The following is a 22,243-nucleotide window of genomic DNA, read 5'->3' on the forward strand; positions in this document are numbered from 1 at the left end:
ATTTAAGGACAAAGATAAAGAACTCAGAAATTCTGGGATATTGCAGGACTTTCAAGCCAACATTATGGTATAGGTCAGCTATTAAAGACTATAGGAACAAACATGCAAATCCTGAATGGCCAAATAGCACTGAAGTAGGTAATACCAATAAGAACACTTAGAGGCCACTTCTTCCCACCTGTTGTATCAGCAGTCTGGGAATGACTTCAGCTCAAGATTACCACAACTAAGTATAGAAATCTAAACGTATCTATGCTACCTACATATGAAACATGTATCTAAAGCCCCTATTTTAGCCAATGGAGATCTAGTCAGAACAGTCAAAGGAAATTAGGATCCAACCCAGCTGACTGACCAGCAGGGATTTACCTTAGAACAAGCTGAATCATTCTCCAGTTTGTTTACTTTATTGAAACCAACCCTTCTAACACTGTAGAGAGAGGGGCAAGAAGTTAGTGTTCCCACCAAAGCAATACCTGAGGCCATGCATAGAAAGAAACAAGACTTCTTCATTTCTTACACAACTCTCTTCTTTCTTACTGGTATCAACTCAAGTTCAATTCAAATAGCTCAAAGTAATGTTCATGACACTGAATCTCACATTGTTAAGCAACATAAGTGAATTCAGACTAAAAACCCTTAAGAGTAACAGCCCAGTGATAACATCTCAAGAAGATGGAAACAGCCTGCAAATTTTAGGTGCTAGAGTCACACCTACAGAAATCCTTGTCCACCACTACCAAAGCAAAAAATACTAATTCTCAACAGCGAGGGCATATTACATGGATTGCTGATGAAAGCCATTACAATTTTTTAATCAGTAAGCACAATGTCAGGAGATCTATCATGTTCGCAAGCTCTCAGCATATTTCATTAAAGCTCCCCAACCATTAGAGTTAAGTAAAGTAATAGAATCCCCCATTTACAGAGTGAAACAACTTTGTAACTCTTCTTAAGGTATCCATCAATAAATACAGGCCATATCCTCTGGGACCAGAACTCCTTTTCTCATAACATTACTCCAGTTTGCTTTTATACTATTTATCTCACAGTCCTTGCCTTTTTTTCCTGTACGCTCACCCTTTTGTTTTTCTGCAAAATACTTTCCTCTTGTCTTCCTGAATTACCTTCTGGCTTTGCACGAAGAGCAAGTACAACACATCACCTCTGGCTCACAAAGCTGCTGAAGAGCCTGTATGGAACCACTTCAGACCTTCAAAGTTGCTGCCCTTTACTGAAAAATAAAATCAAGAATACCCAGCCACATAACACAAGATGATTGAGACTATTCTTTTAGCAAATACAGTTCAGATTCTGGCACCACTTGGTCACTGTTCTCTCCCTTCGACCCCCAAAACTCCTTATTCATTCCCCCAGGATCATTTTTTTACTTAACAAATATTTCTTAGTTCTGTATGTGAATCTTTTTTTTTTATATCTAGGGGTCAGAGCTACAGCAGCTGTTCATGACGACCCAGCTGAAGACCAGCCACATTTTCACTGAATTGTTAGTCTGTTCCTCCAAATAGTAGGTAAGAAGAATAGAAAAACACTGAAAGTCCTTTCGTTGAGACCAGGCAACGCAACCATTTTCCAAATGACTAGTTTTCTTTCTTCTCCCCCAAAATAAGCTTTCCTGGGCTTTTATTTTTCTCTATATATGTTCTGGTGTTCTGCTAAGTGCTGTGCTTTACTTACACTAAGCCATACCCCAAAAACGGGAAAAACAGCATTGCTCCGGCCCTGGATGCTCTCAGGCCCTGCGGAGCATCTCACCCTTGCTCTCCCCACGCCTCCTCACGGAGGCAAGGACAGAGGACTCCCTTGTTTCTCCTTGTCCCTTGTGCCATACACAAAATGAGCCGCATTTGCGATCACCCTTCTCGGTCTAACAGCAGAAACAGCAAACGCCGTGGCCTGGCTTTACCTTCCTCACTGAAAGCCCCCCAAAACACCAAACTGGCCAGAAATCAGAGGGTTGCAGTTTTACATAGCTCTCTCCAGTCTCTAAATTTAAAATAAAACAAGGCTGCCTGAAACAGCTTATGCAACCGAGCCGTGGGCGAAACCCGGCCGCACCCAAGGGCGACAGGGGGCACTGGCAGCCGCGCGCCGCCACCACGCCGCGGCGGGCTCGGCCGCGGGGCCGCCGCCTCGCCTCGCCTCGCCGGGGCGCGCCGCCACCACGCCGCGGCGGGCTCGGCCGCGGGGCCGCCGCCTCGCCTCGCCTCGCCGGGGCGCGCCGCCACCACGCCGCGGCGGGCTCGGCCGCGGGGCCGCCGCCTCGCCTCGCCTCGCCGGGGCGCGCCGCCACCACGCCGCGGAGGGCTCGGCCGCGGGGCCGCCGCCTCGCCTCGCCTCGCCGGGGCGCGCCGCCACCACGCCGCGGCGGGCTCGGCCGCGGGGCCGCCGCCTCGCCTCGCCTCGCCGGGGCGCGCCGCCATCACGCCGCGGCGGGCTCGGCCGCGGGGCCGCCGCCTCGCCTCGCCTCGCCGGGGCGCGCCGCCACCACGCCGCGGCGGGCTCGGCCGCGGGGCCGCCGCCGCCGCCGCCTAACGGACCCCTCGTACTCACTTTCTCGCTTGCAACCGAGCCGCCTGCCACCGGATGGCAGCAAAAGATAAAATAGCGCCGCATTTAGTCCCCAGCTGCGTCGCCGTTGTAATTGCACCGCAAAGCGGTGTCCTTTGCGCAGCAGGCGACGTGGCCTGCTTGAGAGACTCTCTGCGGTAAGATCTCAATGTACAGAAGAAATAATTGGCAGGATATCACCCCCGTGTATTTCAATTATTTTTTTTCCTTTAGATTTACAGCAGCAGGTACAAAATCGCTTGTTTTAGGAGTATAATCAAGTTTGGTGGCAGCAGGAGCTACAGTCATGGCAGAGCAGCGGCGTAGGCAGGCCAGCGCAGGTGCTCTGGGCAGGCCGCGGACAGCTCCTCTTGCACTAATGACAGCCAAAGTTGCACACAAGGGGAAAAAATGATCTCAAAATGTTTTCAGCTTGCCATGGTTTTCACAGAACATTCAGTAATGAACCTCTTTGCCATGGTGTGAGTGAGGTGCACTGTCTTTGGAAGTGCTATACCTGCATCCCGGTTCTTCTGGGGCACCAGGGATTTGAGGTGATGGAGCAAGACTTCCCTGCAAAGGATCCAAGTTAAGCACCAGCACGTTCATTGAATTTACCAGCTTACTTAAATTACTTTCCCTGATATATTATGTCAGCAGAATAAATTATTCATCTCACAAAACTTACCTGAAGAGTCTTGCTTTTTCATAGCTACACTCCTTACATAGAAGCAGCAACCAAATACCACAGTATTTGTCTTCATCAATTAAAAGATAAGGAATAGACTCAAATATGCCTAAAAAAAGATATGTGGAGCTTACAATTTGTCAAACTATAAGCTGTACAACTCCAGGATTCAGAAACCAAAGACGTACATCGCCGGGAGGTATGTATTACTGTAATATCACAAGAGGCCTCTGCTTTACAACTTTTAATGAGTTTTTACCCTCTCTTTTCAGCAGAAGAATAATGTTTGTGTTTGGAAACGGGAAAAAACATTTTTATGTCAGACTTAGGACTGTGTGTGACTGAAGCATGTCAGTAAGCTCATTTTTATGAAAGTATTGAGTGAATGCCTGGATCACATATATGTATGCAGGTTGGTAGTGTCTGATGTCTACTGTCACCTGTTCTCTCAATAAATATCATTTTAATTCATAAAACAAAACATATGCTGAGTAGTGATTAAAACCATCATTTGGTGGGGCAAATGATACAATCATAATGTTTGATACAAATTTGACTAACTTCACAGTTGCAGATACAGTTTAATACAAATTGTACTTTTTTGGTAACTGGTTCTCCATGTTTGAACTCCATATTTTCTTAATCAGTGGACATGATGCTTCATAGGCTTAGACGCCTTTTTTTCATTTAAAAAAAATACAGAAATTTGAGCTGTCACATGAGACCTTGATTGATCCATTTGAATTTTTCATATAGTCATGCTTCTCCAATGATTCTTGAAAAAGAAAAAAAATCCCCCCCTTCCTCTTTAAAACTTAAGGTGTTTTCCTTACAACTCTCCTTCCCCTACTTGTTAACCACCAAGCCTTGCTAGTCTGTAATGGCATTTGTTCTGCCATGCTTTTAAGGAGAGAACATTCGTCTGTTCCTAAAACACAGTTCAAGGTAGTCCTGACAAGTAACATGCTTCAAAAATCCCTGAGGTAAAAGAGACAGAGTTTTTATAAAATATATATATAGCACATAGACAGAATATCTGAAGACAATTGGCCAAATCCTACCCCTAATTTGAGCTGAGTGCACTTGCTAACAGCAAATTAATTTGGTTTTGTAACCATCTCTCAGCAGTACCTACAATGAGTCTCTGAAATTATGAACCTTACACATTTTACCTAAATCACCTGCCTGCTGCAACCATGGCAACAAAGTAGTTCCAGCTTTCTGGGAAACTGCAGTGCAAAGCAATGCTCAGTGCAGATGCACAGCAGATGGCAAGGGACAGAGCTGGTGCAGAGGCTGAGGTAAGCTACTCACTGGTAACCTCACATTCTGTGTACAGCCTCACACTAAGATGGAGGCATTTTTTTTCCACTGTGACAGGTAAGCACTGAGGCCCTATCTTACTATCCGTAAAATAAAACTCCCACTAGGTTCAATGAACGCAGATGCAGATCCTGATCAAATACTGCTTTTGGCACAGTCACCTCTCAGATGAAGATACCTCTCATTTTCACATCACTTAATTCATTTAAGGTTCACTACAGTGCGGTGGATTTTCCTCTCAGGTAGGCTTTGTATATCATCTCTAGTGTCACAAAGGAACAGTTGGGCATGTTTATCAGAGGTTGTATCTCCATTGCCAGGCGGACTACTCCTTTACCACATAACAATGACTAAATACAGACATTGACAAGTAAATATATTTTCAGCTTTCTTAAGAGACATCAAGTGTCATAGTCATTGTATTGATTTTAGGAAGACATCTGACTGATGTGATAGTGTTTGTTTTTTTTGTTTTGTTTTGTTTTTTTTGTTTTGTTTTTTTTTTTAAAAAAAAGGTCCTGGGACTCCAGAGTGGTTCGGGTAGAAGCCTTCCATTTCACTATTTAATTGTTATTGAGAGAAATAAAGCAGAGCTGGATAGTCTCATTATTAAGTGGTATTGCTGATTATTATGATGCTTTAAAACAGACAATATCTGACATCCTTAGCTGTTGCTTTAAGAGAGTTTTATCATCAGTTTAGGTCTCTGATATTTTGTAATTTTGCACCCTATTTACACACCTGATCTACCAGAAGCACACTATGGTTAAGTCCTTTCTGATTCTGGCTTCAGTGGATTGTAACAGAATTTGAATATCCTAACTAGAAATTTGTGACTTTGTCACAAGTTGTCCTTCAGCTTCATCTTTTGGCTTTGCAGTCCACTAAAGTCCATTTTGCACTCCACTGAGTCACCAGACATATCTTTGGTGAACAGCAAATAAAGGAAACAAAAGGAGCAGGAAGGAGGTAGAGCTTCATCATCAGAGAAAAACACTCTAGAAGAAGAGGCCTTTGTCGTTGTTTATAGAGCAACACATCTAAAATCTAGGTTTGATACCCAAAGTTAGGTCAGTGTAGGTATTTACAAATATTTCCAGCAATAAATATGCTTCTACATAAAAATAATCTTGGGCCAAAACAGCTTCTTTTTAGAGAATATTGGATCTAGTGCCTGCCTTTAGCTCAGGCTCACCTCACATATGCTGCTGTTGAAAGCAGCTTACACTTGTTTAATTTATGTGACTTGAGTGTTGGAAAGTTAATCAATATTTTAAAGTATTTGTAAGCCAGACTCTTTGATGGTATCTCACACTCTTCCGAAAGGTTAATATTATTGATAATTTTTGAAAAGTAAGAAAGCAAGCAAGCCTTTCTAATAGATAAAAGTTTAATTGGCTGACCGAGTTGTGAATTTCACAGTCAGCTAGCCTTGCATAAATTCTTAAAATAGGAATTTAACACAGCTGAAGTAGGAAATTAAACTGTACAGTTTTTTTTCATGAAAAGAAAGTCCAGTTCCTTTGGTAATGTTGCAAAAATATAGTAATATTATTCTCTGGAATATTTTATGCAATAGTAATTTCCACAGCACTCTCAGTCTGATTTTTCTCACTTTTACTGTCATGAATTAGTTGTTTAACAAAAATCTATTAGAATTACATGGATATAAGCCTGTGAGAGAATAATTAGATCCATCTGTTCTTGGTTTTCACTCAAGAACCCATTTAATTCTGGGATTTGAGGAGTTTGTAATTATCTTTTAAATGGGATATTTACTGATTAAGAAATTACTATCAAGGTGAAATTTGTATCACATAATGCACATGCAAAATTTTACTGACATCTAACAGCAAGATCAGTGACACTGGACTCTATCAGCCCAGGGGAATGTCATTTGCACATAGAAAGTGATTTGTTTTTTTTTCCTTAGGGCCTTTGGATTCTCTGTGAAGGGTTGAGTGAAATGTTTCTTCTACTAAGTTGGTAACACATTTTTAAGGAAGGATCTCAAAAATCAATTTGTATGTTATAAAATATTTAATTATTAATCTAATTTTCATGTTTTTTTTTCTATAATGTACTTTTCCTGAAAATGCAAGGCCTGAGCATTTTACCTGAAGCATATGCTTGTTTTGAATACTGAGCAAAGCATACTTCAGGCATTTGTAATTCCCTTCCATAGATGGCGTCATCTTCTTTTGGCATTCATAACATTCCTTTGCTTTTCTACTGAAGAAAAGCATCATGCAGACATCACGTAAATACTGCAAAGCACAATACATGTACTGATCAATAGGCAATTTCAAACTTCTCCGTGAAATACAATTTATTTTAGGAGCAGTGAGAAAAACCTTAAAAACTTCAGATTACAGGTTTAGTTTACTTTGGCAGTAATATGGGTGTGGCATTTTTCTGCTAGGAGTCAGTAATACTGTGCAAGTAGTATTTCCTTTTGGCACCTTTTTTTTCAGTGCATCTGGACTTTGTTGGAAAATTAAAGCAATGAAAGAATATATATTAAATGCAATGCATAAATTTAGACTGAAAAGCATTTAGTGAAAAAGGCAAATTGTCTTTAAAAGATCAGCAGGTCTGAGATGTGAATACAATTTTGGGTTTTACAGCAGAATGATTCCAAATCCGTAGTAAGGAATCCGCTTGTCTGCATGCCGCTGCTCCACACAGACAGAGGAGGTCTGTAACGTGTTAATCGGTGCCATCCATCATCGCAACCAGTTAACGCCTCACCGGGAGCTCAAAGAAAAAGCACCTCATGGCCATGTAATATGGGTTTCCCATTTGCCTTGCAGATCACACATTCACCACAGCATTAGGTAATCCCAGAGTATTGCTTCCTATGGATTGATGGATTGTGTTAGCGCGTAACTGCCACGTGCCAAGCTCCCTATCCTGATTTTTACCAGAACTACTTCAACTTCTCTCAGGGCCCCGCGGTCCCTGAGGGCTGCACTTGCAAGGCAACCCGGCAGCCTGCCACAACCCGGCCCTGTTTGTGCGGGCGGCGGCGCGTACGCCCCGCGCCGCCGCCGCCTGGGGACGCGGCCGCGCCCCGCGCCGCCCGCCGCCGCCTCACGCCGCCCGCCGCGGGCGGGGACAGGCGGCGCGAGGCGGCGCTGCCGCCACACCGGCCGCCGGCGAGAGGGAGCGGGCGGCGGCGACGTCACTTTCCGCGGCCGCGTGTTTACGTGGAGATGAAGATGGCGGCGCCAGCGGCCCCGCCACGGCAGCGCCCGTCGCTGTGAGACGGGACGAGCGTGTGCGCGCCGCCGCGCCACCCCGCGCCGCGGGGGCGGGGTGGGCCCGCCTCCGGCCGCCGGTAACGCTCTGCTCTCCCTGCACAGGCGCCATGGAGGACGAGGAGCGGCTCAAGAAGCTGGAGGCTGGGAAAGCCAAGGTGGGAAGCGGCCGCGGCGCGGCGGGGTGGCCCAGGAGGACGCGGGGGGGCCGGGCCGGGCGGCCCGAGGGGCCGGGCCGGGCCGGGGGCGCGGCCGCGGCAGCGGCAGGGGCTCGGCGGCGAACAAAGCGGCGGGCGGAGGAGGCGCTTTGTGCCGCGGCGGCTGCTGCCGGGGAGCGGCCGGGGGCTCCGGCGGCGCGGCGGGCCGGTGCCACGGGCAGCGCCGCAGGTGGCCGCCGCGGGGGGGTCAGCAGGGCCGCGCGGAAGGAGGGGAGAGCCGAGCTCGTTACCCCTTTAAACCTGCTGCGCAGATTTGCCGTGCAAGCCCAAGCAAGCACCTAGCACGGAAGGCTGTAAAGCTTCCAGGAAGTTTGAAAAAACACCAGCTGGCTCTCAGTGTGGCACTAATGCGGTGGGATAATATTAGGCGGGGGGGGGGGGTAAAGATGCTCCCATCTCATGTGCTGCGGTGCGTTTATCAGCTGTTTTAAAACGTTGGTTAATATAAACGTGAGTCGCTTCCAGAAATTAACTGCAAGGGCTCGTCAGCTTGAAGGCAGTGGTTCCCAGGCGCTTCGTGTGCAGTGGTCGCTGCATGAGCAGCTGCTCATGCTTTACCTAGCCTGCTTATCAAAGTGTTAATCGGGAGCTTATCGTTTTACTCTTCAATATGGCTCAGCACACCCTGGCTGCAAAGCGCTTCGCCTTGTGGGCAACAGGCTGGAGTTACCACGATCTAAGAGTTCATCCCTCTTAGTTTAAAAAGCCGTGATAGGGTCAATGATATAAGACTGTTATCAGCACTCTTCATAAAGTAAATAAGGTAAAAGTAACGTTTTGACATTTGGTATCACTTTGTTCCTTCCAGCAATTATTGCTAAAGCATGAAGTTTAGAACCTTGTAAATCAGTCATTCATAATGATACAAATTTAACTTGGCGTAAGCTAGCTAAAGACAAGCCAAAAACAAAACCACCAAATAGTGGCGTTGTCTTGCTTTTGTAATTTACAGAAAAGTAAGCATTGAATAAGTGTTTTTGCTGTGTTAGTCATGATCTTTTTGTAACTGCATATCTTCATCTTGAAAGAGTGATCAAAAGCAACAATGAGAAACTCTTGTAGCTGGAACTGTGTATAGAAAAAGCTGTTCTTAAATGCTTAGAGCAAAAATGATGTTTACACAATGCTATGCAGTGCTTTTAAAAGATACTGGGACAGATCAGGTACTGGTGGCAGTGTTGCATTCTTTTGCATCCAGGGTGGCTGATTCTTTCACAGTAATAATAATAAGTCCACAAAGGAGAAGATTGGGGTAAATCTCTCATTGTTCCTGTGATTTATAATATTTGCAAATTTCAAGGGGATGGATATCTTTCTGTCTCTATCTGACAATTATTGAAAAGTCAACCCAAAACAGGAGTCTAGCAGAAATGAAGTGGCTTCCTTTTTACTTTGAAAAAAATGTATGTATATATTTTACTAATTTTGTTGTACTTTAGGAACAATAATAATGCTCACCCATCTAGCCTTCTCTAGCTGAAAACTAATGATGACTTTCTTGTAAGTATTTGCCTGAAGACTTTCATATACCATGCTTTAAAACATCTCTCGTGTGGTTTGTCATTGTAACTTTTTATATCTGTGATTTACATGATAAGAGACTGTAAAAGCAGTATCAATTGTTCAGATTTTTCATTAGTTTTCTCTTTATGCCTTTTTTACATGTGAATGGTGTAACTAAACTTGTTTTATTGCAGAGACTAGATTACAGTCTTCCAGTGACAGACGTCAATGGTGAAAATAGAAAAGAAGAAATTCGGCTAGCTGAAAATGGAAACTAGCAACTGCTCCTGCAGTCATTTCACCTCCCACCCCACCTCATGCCCGCCACTATATAAACACATTCACAGTAGTGTGCTCAGTATTGCTTCCAACATTGCTTTGCTCCAATGAATATTCAATGAATGAATATTAACTAACATGTAAAGTTTCATAGCTTTTGGTTGGTCTGCTTGGTGCTGAAGTTATGATGAATAGGGTTGTAATATGGGATGGGGCCTTACAGAATATAGAATATAATGAATGTAAGGATTATACAAGCATTGTAGAATGCAGGCAGAAGACAAGTAATAATAAAATGTTTAATAACTCCAAAGTCGGCCTGTCTTAGCTATATAGTTATGGCTAGTAAACTCCTGTATGTATTCTGGAAGTATTCAGTTAGAGACAGGCAGTCTTGTGAACTGTTAGTAACATCAAACAAAATATCACCAAGGCACAGCTTTGTCAAGTGCACCTGGAGAACTCCTTTTTCAGGCTTGCCTTTTGACACTGGAGAGTGTGTGCGCATCCATGCAGACCTCCTGCTGGGCTGATACTGCTCCTATTAGTTCCCCATCCCTAAAATGGGGTACTTTAACGGAGTTGATTGCTTTACTGGTAGACAAATGTTGTAAAGATCAGATCTTGCACAGAAATTGCATAGTCCATGATGCTTCTCCCTGAAATAATACATTTTAAATATAAATAAGACATGATGTAAACTGTCAACTGCCTACTGTGGGATGGATCCTGGTAGTTGAGGGAAGCCAGTAAAAGAGCCTAGTAGACGGTATGGAGTGCTACAGTGGTATTACTGTTGTTTTTCTCTAAAAGTAGATAGCTAACTACTGTAAAGTTTCAGTCTGTGCTGTTAACACCAGTTAATTTTCTGTTAAGCAATTGTTTGGTTGTTCTCCAATCATAATTTTAAGTATGAAAGCTTTGACATTTGTTTTTGTGTGAACTTGCTTGCCATGGAACTTTACTTATTTTTTGTTTTATTCCTGATATCTTGTTAAAATTCTGTCTGTCTACACAGAAGTTGCATAGAGAAGTATATAGCAAATGGGTCTTGTGTATTGGAAGTTTCTTTTCTTTTTTTTTTTTTTTATTCATATGGGAAATGAGAAGCTGCATTGTATGTTGTATCTTGATTGAATGGGACTAAGTGTATACAAGCCTGGCCCAGTGCAAACACATCAGTCTTCTCCAGTACACCATTTAAAAAAATGGAATAAAAAGCTCTTAATGGAGATTCACCAATGTTCATGTATATTTGCTGACCTCTTTCTTTCTTTAAGAATATAGCAAGTCTTTGTTACGAAGTAGTAACAACTGAGGTTGCTGTTCTGTTAAAATCCCACAAAAGGAAGGGATGCCCAAAAGTAAAATGCAGTAAATTACATGCTCCTTTTTCCAGGCCTATCTATAGTCATTCATTTTCCTTGCCGCAAGATGAATATTCTGGATATTAGCCTTTCCTCTGGAGTTGTCTGTCTCCCTTACTCATTAAAATGGTCTCAGTGTCTTTAGAGATCTCCTGTCTTCCAAAACAAGCAATTTTGTCTTAGAACCAAAATTGATTATGTTGGAGAAAGGAAAGTGTTGGTCACAATCCAGGAAAGATGTTTGTCAGAACAGCTAGTTAAGGGAAACCATGTGGACTGTGATAAAAGTGGAAGTGAGAGGGGTGCCAGCAAGAAAAATATTAGATGTGTACTGCAAAGTTGATCAGTCCTCAAAACCACGGTGAAATTAGAAATCAATCAGATACATTATGTGCCTTACTTAAGAGATTCTAGAATATTGTTGATTGCCTGAGATAATGTTGGCATACCTGATTTTTTTATAAAAAGCTAGGGTAGGGAATTGTTGAAGATCTTGGTGTGATGTTTATAAACATACATAGTAGCTGTGCATGCATGTGTATCAGTTTGCTTAGAAATCTCGTCTAACATTGAAGTGGATGCTGTTTATGATAAATGAGTATGTTAATTTTATATGTTTATTTAGCAGCTTGGTAGCTGGCTTTTCTTATCGGGTTTTTGTGCTATTTGATCAAACTTCTAAAACTATTCAGAGTTGTTTGCTAGCTTCAGAATGAAAACAACAGGGACTCAGATGACCTAATGAGAAAATGGCTAAGAGTATTTTGGCAAAACTTTTTGAAAGGCCATAAATATTTTGGTTTTATTTGTATATACAAATATCTTAAAAGGCAGACTGTATTGCAGTATTTCAGAGGAGTTCTTGCCATGTGCTTTTGGAAGGCACTGAAACAACAGGTGTTACAACTGAAAAAATTAAGAGATTTGAAGCTGTCCAAAGCAAGTTTTATAAGAGAATCTATTTTACTCTACTGGAATTTTATTCCTAAAGTATTTAACTTCATGTGTACTTTTCTCATGTTAAATTTGTGTTGGGGAAGGGCATGCTCCCTAGCTGTTTTTCTGATTGTTTGTTTCCCCTCTGAAGGGTTAAAAAAAAAAAAAAAAAAAAAAAGACATTAACAATTTACTTTGTAAATTCTCCTCAGCTCCAGGTTGGTCCAGGACTTAAGATCTAATACTAGTAATAGCTTTATTTCATGTCCTGAATTTCAAAGTTCTGTGTATGCTTGTAATACATTCTTGCTGCTGTATTTGAAGAAACCATTAAATTGTTAAAGAACCTTAAGAAATTAAGGAGTTATCTGGACTAGTTAAACACTCGAGTGCAGAATAAGCAGTATAAAAGCTTTTGATCTCTACTAGAGAATCAGTGAGCAGATGGAACAGTCAAGTTGCTTTGGGAAGCTCTGATGACACTCAGTAGACAAGTAGTACAAGTTGTATAGCTAATTTGATGAGATGCTTTCACAATTTGAATAGTAAAAAGGAATAATGACATATTTTGTCTTCTGGTCATGGATGTGAATATTTCTGGTGGCTGAAGATAAGCATGATATAACTAAAATAACATTGCCTAATAATATGAAAATGTTTACTGCTTGCATCTTTTTTGAGGGGAGAAAAAGATCTTACCTCCTCGTCTGAGCTCATCAGACAGAAATTTCAGCTCTTTCAGACAAAGCCATTGAACAGTTTTTGATTTAAAAGACTGAAGCAAAGTGTGGAATAATTATGTTCCGTGGTAATTAAACATGTAATTTAACATGTCCAGCATAAATTTAGCATGCAGATTGTGTTTATAAAACACAGCCCTTTAAGATCTCTGTAATTTACCCAGGAAGGAGGAAGTATTTCACTGGTTATTAAGAGTGTTTCATCATAGAAGAGGAAAAAATAAATTAAAACCTTAGCCTAATTCTTTAATGAAGTCTTCTAACCTCTCTTATTTTGTTTTCAGGTACAGACTATTCATTTTGCTTATCTTCTGTCTGCCTCCAGTAACTCGATCAAAAATAGTTAAGCAGAACCCTGAAACATGAATTTTCTTTTCAGTCTACATTTTCTTAATTGGCTTTTCTTTTAAAATAAAAAATCATATCCAACCGTATCATGAAGTGTTCATTTCATCGTAAAGCTCTACTCCTTACTAACATTCTTCATAAATTATGGAGGAGAGGAACTGTGTGGCCTAAAAGTTCACAGAATGGGAATGATACTGGGATATGTCTGTATCGGAAGATGATGCATGTGTATTATTGAACAAGACAGGAAGAAATTTGAGAAGGATGTAGGCTAACTTAAAAAGAGTCTCCTGGAAAAGTGTGAGTGAGCTTTAGCTCAACAGATGTGAATCAAAACTGCCTAATCTGTTTATAAAGAGGTAGGAGAGTGCAGTGAAACTATGAAAAAGCACTATAATGAAGAGATGGCCGTAAGGATGGGGGAAACCCTTTTTCTTGCACATGAAGATCTTCATTAACCTGTACCTACATCTTAAGCATTCCTCCTCTGTTTTGCTAAGCTACTTTCCCTCCCAAATGTTTCTGGACTTGTGCCTTTTGGCTCTTTTTCCTTTAGGAGCTTTAGTATATTTTCTCTCCTCTGTGCTACTGTCAATTCTAAATACAAATAGTAAAAGCTACATAAGAATTGCATGTGTGTAATTTGATTATCAATGCAAGACTAAGAACTGGATTTATTTATTTATTTATTGGTCTCACAGAGAATATCATGGATATAAGGACTGAATATTACCCTGGAGAAAGAATTGTTTTTAAATACTTTCTTTTAATACTTAAGTAAAAGCAAACAGGTCAGGAATTGATAGAGGCGAAAGAGGAATAATAAGTAAAGTGCTAACTTTATTTTTTTTTTATTAAATGTCTTTGCCCTTTATCATGGCAAAGAAGATTTATACACATCTATATTCTAAATTCTAAATATATTTTATCTATAGAATTTATTGCTACTGGGATGGTATATAATTTGTGAATCACCTACAGGACACATTCTATTTATGGTAAAAGAAAAATTGGGATGGGCAGCCTAATGATTGAAATTTTTAATAGGATTTTGGTGTTCTCTTGAGAACAAAAGAGCTACGTCCTCTTTATAGTTTTCTTAGTGTTCTTTTTTCCTAAAACAAAAAAAGAAAACCCAAATCCCATGTGCATTAAAGTGTATTTTTCTTCAAGTTGCTTCTGGACATTATTTGATCTTGGTAAAAATAGTACCTGAATTGAAATTCTGGTATTGCTAGCACTCTTTATAAGTACGTTCTCCATTTTCTTCTGTTTCCTGGGTTTGATCCCTATTATCATTTTTCAGAGATCTGTTCTTACTTTTGGTACAGGCCTTAATTTGTTCAAAATGCTATTGTATTGTATGTATTTACAAGGCTATTGTAAATATACTCTTTTATTCAAGACTCTAAATTAGCTGACTACCTTATATTAGTGATGTGAGGTAGAATGAGCTTGATTTAATACTTGCTGTGTTCTGGGGATGCAGATAAATATAATTTTGAAGTGACCTTTGGTCTCTACAGAGTTTTGGGGGAAGAAAAAAAAAAGTCCTTAAAACAAGATGTCCAATGAATTTGCCATCTAATTAAGGCACCATTTTTTCCCCCTTCAGTTACAGCAATATCTAGACATTTCTTTAATACTAATTTGAAAATAAGCATGATCACCGGCAGAAATTCCTTCTTTCTAAAGTGATTTCAATGAAGTGCATCTGATATTCCAAGGGAAATAAATTTGACTTTGATATTTGTAGGGTTTACCAAAAACTCTTGTATTTTTTATTACCCAAAATATCGATATAAGGAGTGTGTGCTTTTAAATGTTTGTCTGGACAGACATCAACAGAGGAATAACATATGGTTACTATAGCATCTTAACCTTTGGAATAGTGAAATAATCTGAGGAAAAATTAGGAAAAAGCAGAAAAGCTGCTGAATTAGGTCCAATTTTATCCTTTTCAATATAATATTATGTGTTAATAGTACAATTATTAGGTATCTTCATTCAGCAGCTGAAAGCATCTGATGAATGCATTTGTCATGCTGTGCTGAAAATTGAAACATAAAGCAAATTGATCTTGAAATTTATCGTGATGAGACACTTATGTTTGACTGCGAAGTTCTGGAATGACGTATTTTGTTGGTGGTTTTTCTTTTCCTGTTTCTCGGAAGAAACCTTAGTCTTCATTTTTGCATGATTTCTTAGGAAGATAACATTTTATAGGATTAAGTATCTTTTCTACAACCAGTGGAGAAAGGACACAAGTGTGCATAAAAATTTTAAGATTTCTTAGAATTTTTTGCTCCTGAGAGGTGTGCTGTCTTTTTTTCCCTGCTCTTCCCCTCTTATGAAAACGAACCCTGACAAGCTGCTTAAGAGAACAAATACAGAGATTTTCATATTCATTTCTGCAGCTGACAATCCAGAAACAAATTATCAAGCTTAGGAAAGTAGGGGAAGTGACCACAGAACAATTGTAATAACCCTAAGATGCTGCATGATCATAAAATAATGAGGAGGTAGTCTCTTGGACCATGCTCTTAAACCTTGATACATGAAGAAATATAAGACTCTTCACAATTAGAGTTAATAATTTTAAAGAGGTTGTCTGCTGCCTCAGAAATGTTTTATTATGGAAAATGCATTTGATGAAGACTAAATTGTTCTAGCCAGTTACTGGGCATCTCTAAAACTACAGTCCTGGGGTAAAGAGCCAAAAAAAATTGCTGGAATTAAAGACTCAGAGTAGATGGGATTTTTTAGTTATCCTCGTACTGTTGCTTCTCTGTGAAGAAACATCTTGCATCTGACCACAAAGCAACAAGGGAAAAATTCTTAAACTCAGGTATGTTGCCGAAGTTAGGTAGCTGAGTTAATATAAATACCATCCGCTAAGAATGTATATTTTAAATTAAAAGCTATATATAGGAGAAATACCATACTGTTTTAGGTAGCACTCCATGATAATAATAAGAAAAGTCTCTCTGGTTATGTTCAGTAGTATGTTGCAATAGCTAGCTCAGTTAGCTTTGCTATGAGAGATAAATCATACAGGACTCCTCAAAGGGGATTTGTTTTCTAGATTTTCCAGGAATTTAGTTTTGTACTTTTTCTAGAAAAAACAAAGTCCATAAAGAAGCAAAGTCTGAAACTCTGATTAATATCAGTGCTTTTCTCTCTAATAATTCAACATCATGTAAAAATAATACAAACCTGTCAAAATAACACAAGCCTGTCAAGTCTGCACACTGAGCATAAAATTCATGCAGTTAGTTGGTTCCTCCCGTATGTCTCATCTGCTTCTCATAGAGCTGTATCTCAATTCTGAGTTGGTGGCTTCATTTGCATGCTATCTGTTCAGTGCCAGACATGCCACATGGTATAAATGCGTTTAAAATTTGGATCAAAATAGGGAAAATGATGAAGCACATCTCAGTTTGGCTGATTTTAAAGAACATTCCAGTTTATAGAAAACAAAATGTATTTCAAAGAGTTAACTTTTTAAGAAGTGAAGGTTGAAAGTGTTGTTTAGTTGCACCCAAAGCTAGAGCACTGAGGCAGCCAGAATTCCTTCCAATAAATTACTTTGAAAATCTCAACACTAATGCTTGCGAAATGATTGCCTTTGATAACTGTGTGGATGTCATCACATCGCTTGTATTTATTGTCAAGGAGTGGCTCTTATTCTCTGCTTAGCCTGAACTACATTTAAACTGTTGATCTGTATCTGCAAAGCTGTTTGTCTTGCTGCCAAGGATGTAACCTCAAATTCTGTGATAATTCCATGTCACTCCTCGGCTTGAGAAAACCGATAATGTTCTCTTGGTTTTTAATAAAGTCTGTATTTGACAGTCTGTTAATTCTAGAAGTGCCTTTTTTTCTTCCAGATTTCTTCGTTAATGAGAAATTAACAAAAAAAAAGAGTAAAACTATTCAGATTTTTAGTGCTTTATTTCATTTTTTAATATATTCTCTCCACCTTTCAAATTAGCTTGCTTAATTTTTGCTCCTTAAAGATCTCTGAAGTAGATATTGAAGTATATATGCTTCAATTTTTAAGAGGACACATAGTGTGAAGTGGAAAAAAAGCTGCAAGTATTCTATAAGGATACAACTAACATGACTTATGGCAGAGTAAAGCTTTTGCTGTTAATTTTTTTTCCTATTAGCAGGAGGAAGTTAATTTAACGGAGTTAAGGGTAATAGGTGGTAGGTAGAGACTGAGAAAGCAATTTGATAATTAATGCTTTTTTCCGACATCCAGAGATTACTCTCTTCAGTCAACGCTTTTCAGCCAAGTTCTAGTGCACTCTTTTTCCTATCTAGTTAATATGTAGACTAAATGTTGTAGTGTAGAAGATGAATACACCCTGCTGTTAAATGTGGGAGTCCTGATCAGAAAAAACATGCAGCAGACTGAAGTCCCATTCTTGCAGCATCAGCACAAACCAGAAATGGGAGTAAGTTTTCTTGCATCTAGCAATGTAGAGGAGTTTGGACAGACTGAATCTCTTAAGATTAATTAGAATTTGCAGTTTTTTATTCACAGCGTGTTATATAGGAACGGACTATATGAGCTGGAATGGAATGTTGATTAGGATCCCACAGGAAGAAGCAGTTTCCATATTGTAGCTGTTTATCCAAAAAGTTTTGTTTCTTGTGAGATTCTGAGTCTTCCTGGTTTTGGAGAAAGCAACATTCTCCCCCCCCCCCCCCCAGGGTGCTTTGATAATGTACCATAACCAAGGCTGCAGTCCTCAGTAAGATCTATGGTCTTATCAAGGAGTCTCAAAAGACTGGAAAAGACCTCTTTAAAGGAACGAGGTTTGTCTAAATGAGTTGTTATTTAGTCTAAATTCAGCATTAAGCTCTGTGGGGAAAACGGATAATATGAGAGAACCTTTTGGTAAATAGGGCTGATTCAGGCAGAACTTCTTGCTAGCAGTTAGTGCGATGTAGATTTTTAACACAGAGATGATCTTATAAGCAAGCTAAAAGCGTAGTCTAGCTATAATCATCATTTGATGGTTACAACCAAATGCAAAATTGTTCTTAGCCATTAAAACAAAAATAATTCTTATGCTCAAAGTAGGTGATCTTTCAAGAAGAATCTTTCAGGGGCCTTAGTGTATCAGTCAGTGTTTTCCTTATTGACTTGCACAGTGGCAAGAATGCACAGCCCTTTGGAGGCAGTACCACCCTGAGAGGGGTGGCAAGCATTTGGAAGAGACTCAGAATTTAAAATGATCTTGGCAAACAGTCTGGTGACAAAAGGATGTGGAAAAGATGCTCAAGACCTTCCTTTTTTTTTTTTTTTTTTTTTTAACTGATAAGGGCTGTCCTCAGGTCTCCAGGTCCTTCAGTCTAGAGGCAGAAGTGTAAGATAACAATCAGATATTGCTTCAGTCTTTCCATTTTCTCCAAAGTCTGTATGTTTAGGTATTGCCTCCAAGTACCTATTCGCAAGGGAAAGAACACTTTTTTTGATTTGGCTTAAAATACCCACGCAACTGGATCTGTGTGGGGAAAATGGATTAAATACTTTATTGGGCACCTGCTGAAATTAATGTATAGAATGCTATAAAACTGGTGAAAAATAAGTATATTCTGGTGATTTTTCCACAGTTGAAACCGTAAATATAATGGTGTTCTGCTTATGGTTATTTTGTACATAAATGTATCTAAAACAAAATATGACTTAATTTAGTAGCACATACAGTGCAAGTAATTTTTAGGATAGTATTGTTAGAAACCTGAGAGCTGTTACTTTCCTTCATGAAGCTTTATGTTTTCTGTTCTTCATGGTTTAAAACTAGCTTTAAAAGATCACTCTTTACAAGACTAAAATGTCATCTTTGAACACTTCAGACAATTAGGGAGCAGGAGAAAGTGTCTGTGTTACAAATACAAGCTTGTTGCGAGTTGCCAACACTTTGACTGACAAGTGCTGCATGGGGATGCTGGCAGCTGTTGCTCTTGCATACTTCTGTATTTTTGTGATGGGCTTCTAACTGGCAAGCACAGGTGGCTGTTCATTGTGACCTCTGCTTGTTTCTGAATTAGAGGAGACGTTTATATCGTAATTTAAATTGTACTGTCTAAACACCACGTGTTAACCTGTCTGTATGGCTTTTGATTTTAACTACTAAGTGTGTAACATGGGAGTTTGGGATCTGACCACATTTCGCTAATATTATTAGCACAAAGGTTTCTGTGTTCAGCTTTTGAGTAACTTTCAGCGTTGTCTTTTAAGTAATTTGCTTTTAAGGAATTAATGTTACTTTCTGGTAATAGTGACTTTTAAGAGTAACTTCTACAAAAATTAATCGGATCTGACAATATCAGGCTTTTTTCTTGCTCCTCATCCAGGATACTCTACCACTGACTCAGAATCGACTGGTTCAGTGGTACCTCCTAAAGTGTTGGGGACTATTCTAACGTAGATTTCAAAAGCAATTTAGAGAAACCTTCTGAAGTTCTTTTTGAAGGATGAGGCTTGCTCTGTCCAGTCCAGGAAGTTCATTACACTATATAACGTACAATTTTCTGCTCTCATAATCCTAGCCAGAATGAAGACTAAACTCCATTTTCTAGCATGTGAATATCCATTGCTCTGTATCCTTAGCAGTCTGCTAGAAGTTTATAGAGGGGCTTGGCTTGGTTTGTATGCTTTTTTCTCCCTTTAACAGTGATAAAAATCTGAAGATGTTCTGTACGAACTTGTTTGTACAAGTGCATATGTCTAATTTATTTAAAAACAGTGTACTGCTTCTCTCTGAAGTTAACCACACCATTTATAACACTTCAGGGCTCCCATAAAATTAAAATATAGCTTCTACTTTGTTAGATGAAACTAAGTCTCTCATTGATTAATTGCTTAGTGGTTAGGAAGGATTTTGAGGAGAAAATGGCTGAATATTAGATCTGAGAAGAAAGGAAACTTACCTTTCTCTCTCTGTTTGTTATTACAGGAGTTTAGATTCAAGTGTAAAATCATTTTTGGGAGCAGGGAAACGATAGGCTCAGTTTTTTGCTGCCATGTGATCTAAGAATGCTTTTCTCAGCTTACTTGAGGGAGGAAGCGTGGCGTGTGAAGAAAACAGAAGGTTGTAGCAAGTTTGGGTGTCTATATTATTTAAAGACACTATTATCATTACTTAGACTTTTCATATTCTAAAAGATACTTCTCTTGACTTTAGGGTTTTTTTAAGACCTGAGTATATTGGAATTAACATACTAAGCTACTGGATCACAGTTGTTTTTTGAAAATAAATGGTTACCCTGGAAGAAGAATGCTATGGGATTAAGTAAATCTCCAGCAGCTGATTTATATGCTAGTTAAGGAACAGGTGTTAAACCAGATGCTTTAAGAAGGAAATGAAGTGACACAAGTGATGCTCAGACTGCTGGTAGCTTTTTTAGTGTTGCAGGAGCCAACATGCATGCTGAGAAGCGTCTCTGATGAATGTGCTGCTTTCCAGAAGTTCAAGTTCTCAGTAGTTGGATGATTTGATGCCTCTATCTGATTGCCAAGTTGTACCATGCAGTAAAACAATTCTTCTTTTGAAGCCTGATACTCTGTTATCTGTGAATGGCCCTTATCTCTTTGTTTATTCCTCTTTTTCATAATAGAGGGTATTCACCTGTACAGTTTGTTTAAATAATTCATTGTGAACAGTTAGTGAAGTACTGTTCGGTAGATGAGAACTAGTAAAATTAATCCCTCTTGTAATTTAGTTGATGCCACTGTTTTTTAAAGAAGTCAACTGTGATGAATGTAAAGCCTAGGGTTATAATTTTGTTGAATGTAGCATAGTACCGAGAGAAAAAAATTATGAAATTGGAAGCTAATACATAATTACAATGCTTATGTAACCTATGGGAAATATCTCTCATTTGCCACCTGTTCAGGAGGCCTGTATCAGTTGTTTACTTCAGAAGAAAAATCATTCCACGAGGCTAGTTTCTTTGAGAGCTTAGTCGAAAAAAGTACTTAAAATCTTAACTGAATTTGTAGTTGTACAGCCTTACCAAAAAGTACCAGTGCTGAAGTTCACTTTAGAGTTCATCTTTATGAAACAGTCCGCTAATTATGATTTGCAATCTAATACTTTTTCTGTCAAGTATATTTTGTAGTAATTACTTCAATCTATCTCAGTGGCTAAAAGGCATAGTATCTTTGGCAAGTTGCAGAACTTTGTTTTACCTTTGCCTTCATGTGGTTAAATTTAGTGAACGTAAGTTTTGTGCAGACCAGTAGATGGTACACAGCAATCTAGTTTCTATCCTTTTGGTGTCATGTGGTGTAGCTAATGTCGTCTGCCACATGCCAGAAATGGCTCAGTTTTATTAGGTCTTTATAAGTGCTGACATAATAGCCGCAAGAAAAACAACTCAGAATTTTGATAACTTTTTGTGAAGACCAGAGGCCATCATCTTGTCATTCATTTAAGATCGTAGTAGCTAAGATTGTGTTGCCTTTTGGGGCTCAAAGCTTTTATTTTTACCTGTGTGTGTCATAGCCTCTATCACTTACTGTTCAGCTGTTAAGAGCAATAATTTTATATCTTGATTTAAACAGCCAAAGATCAAATTGTCTATTTTCTTCCTAATGTTTATGTCTTTTGGTTGTGCCAGCAAAATGTGTCATATTCTATATTTTCATTCATTAGAAAAACGATACTAAAATCATAATTTAGACTTCCAAATACACAGAAAACAGTGAGTGCTTTGGTTAAGGTGTAAATATTGACAAGATCTTATTGTTCGGGGCAGCAGGCTGTAGTAAGCTCACAATCCCTGCGGGGATGTCGTAGCTGGAGTTACCCAGTGTGAAGAGAATCCTATGACTCTCATATTAAAAATGAGCAGTTTTGCAAAGTAACCAATAACACTTACTTCTTTACTTGTGCTTGTATAATATTAAAACATAATTGAAACTTTTGTGTCTCCTTTGTTAGAGTTTATTTGAACAGATTTTAGCTCTGGCCTGGAATTTCTTGGCTTT

The 22,243-nt window shown here is 39.4% G+C and overlaps 1 protein-coding gene across 3 annotated transcripts in view; it reads left to right on the forward strand.

Annotated features, from left to right (window-relative positions):
* Window positions 1-7,874: 7,874 nt before the first annotated feature.
* AKAP9 (A-kinase anchoring protein 9) overlaps window positions 7,875-22,243 on the forward strand; it is a 118,992-nt gene continuing 104,623 nt past the window's right edge. For all 3 annotated transcript variants that reach the window (XM_062569102.1, XM_062569103.1, XM_062569101.1), the window contains exon 1: window positions 7,875-8,000. In XM_062569102.1, coding sequence (XP_062425086.1) covers window positions 7,953-8,000 — 48 coding nt within the window. In that variant the 5' untranslated portion in view covers window positions 7,875-7,952. The remainder of the gene's footprint in view (window positions 8,001-22,243) is intronic.

This window comes from Rhea pennata, chromosome 2 (genome assembly GCF_028389875.1).
Source record: "Rhea pennata isolate bPtePen1 chromosome 2, bPtePen1.pri, whole genome shotgun sequence".
In the NCBI taxonomy this organism is placed as follows: domain Eukaryota; kingdom Metazoa; phylum Chordata; class Aves; order Rheiformes; family Rheidae; genus Rhea; species Rhea pennata.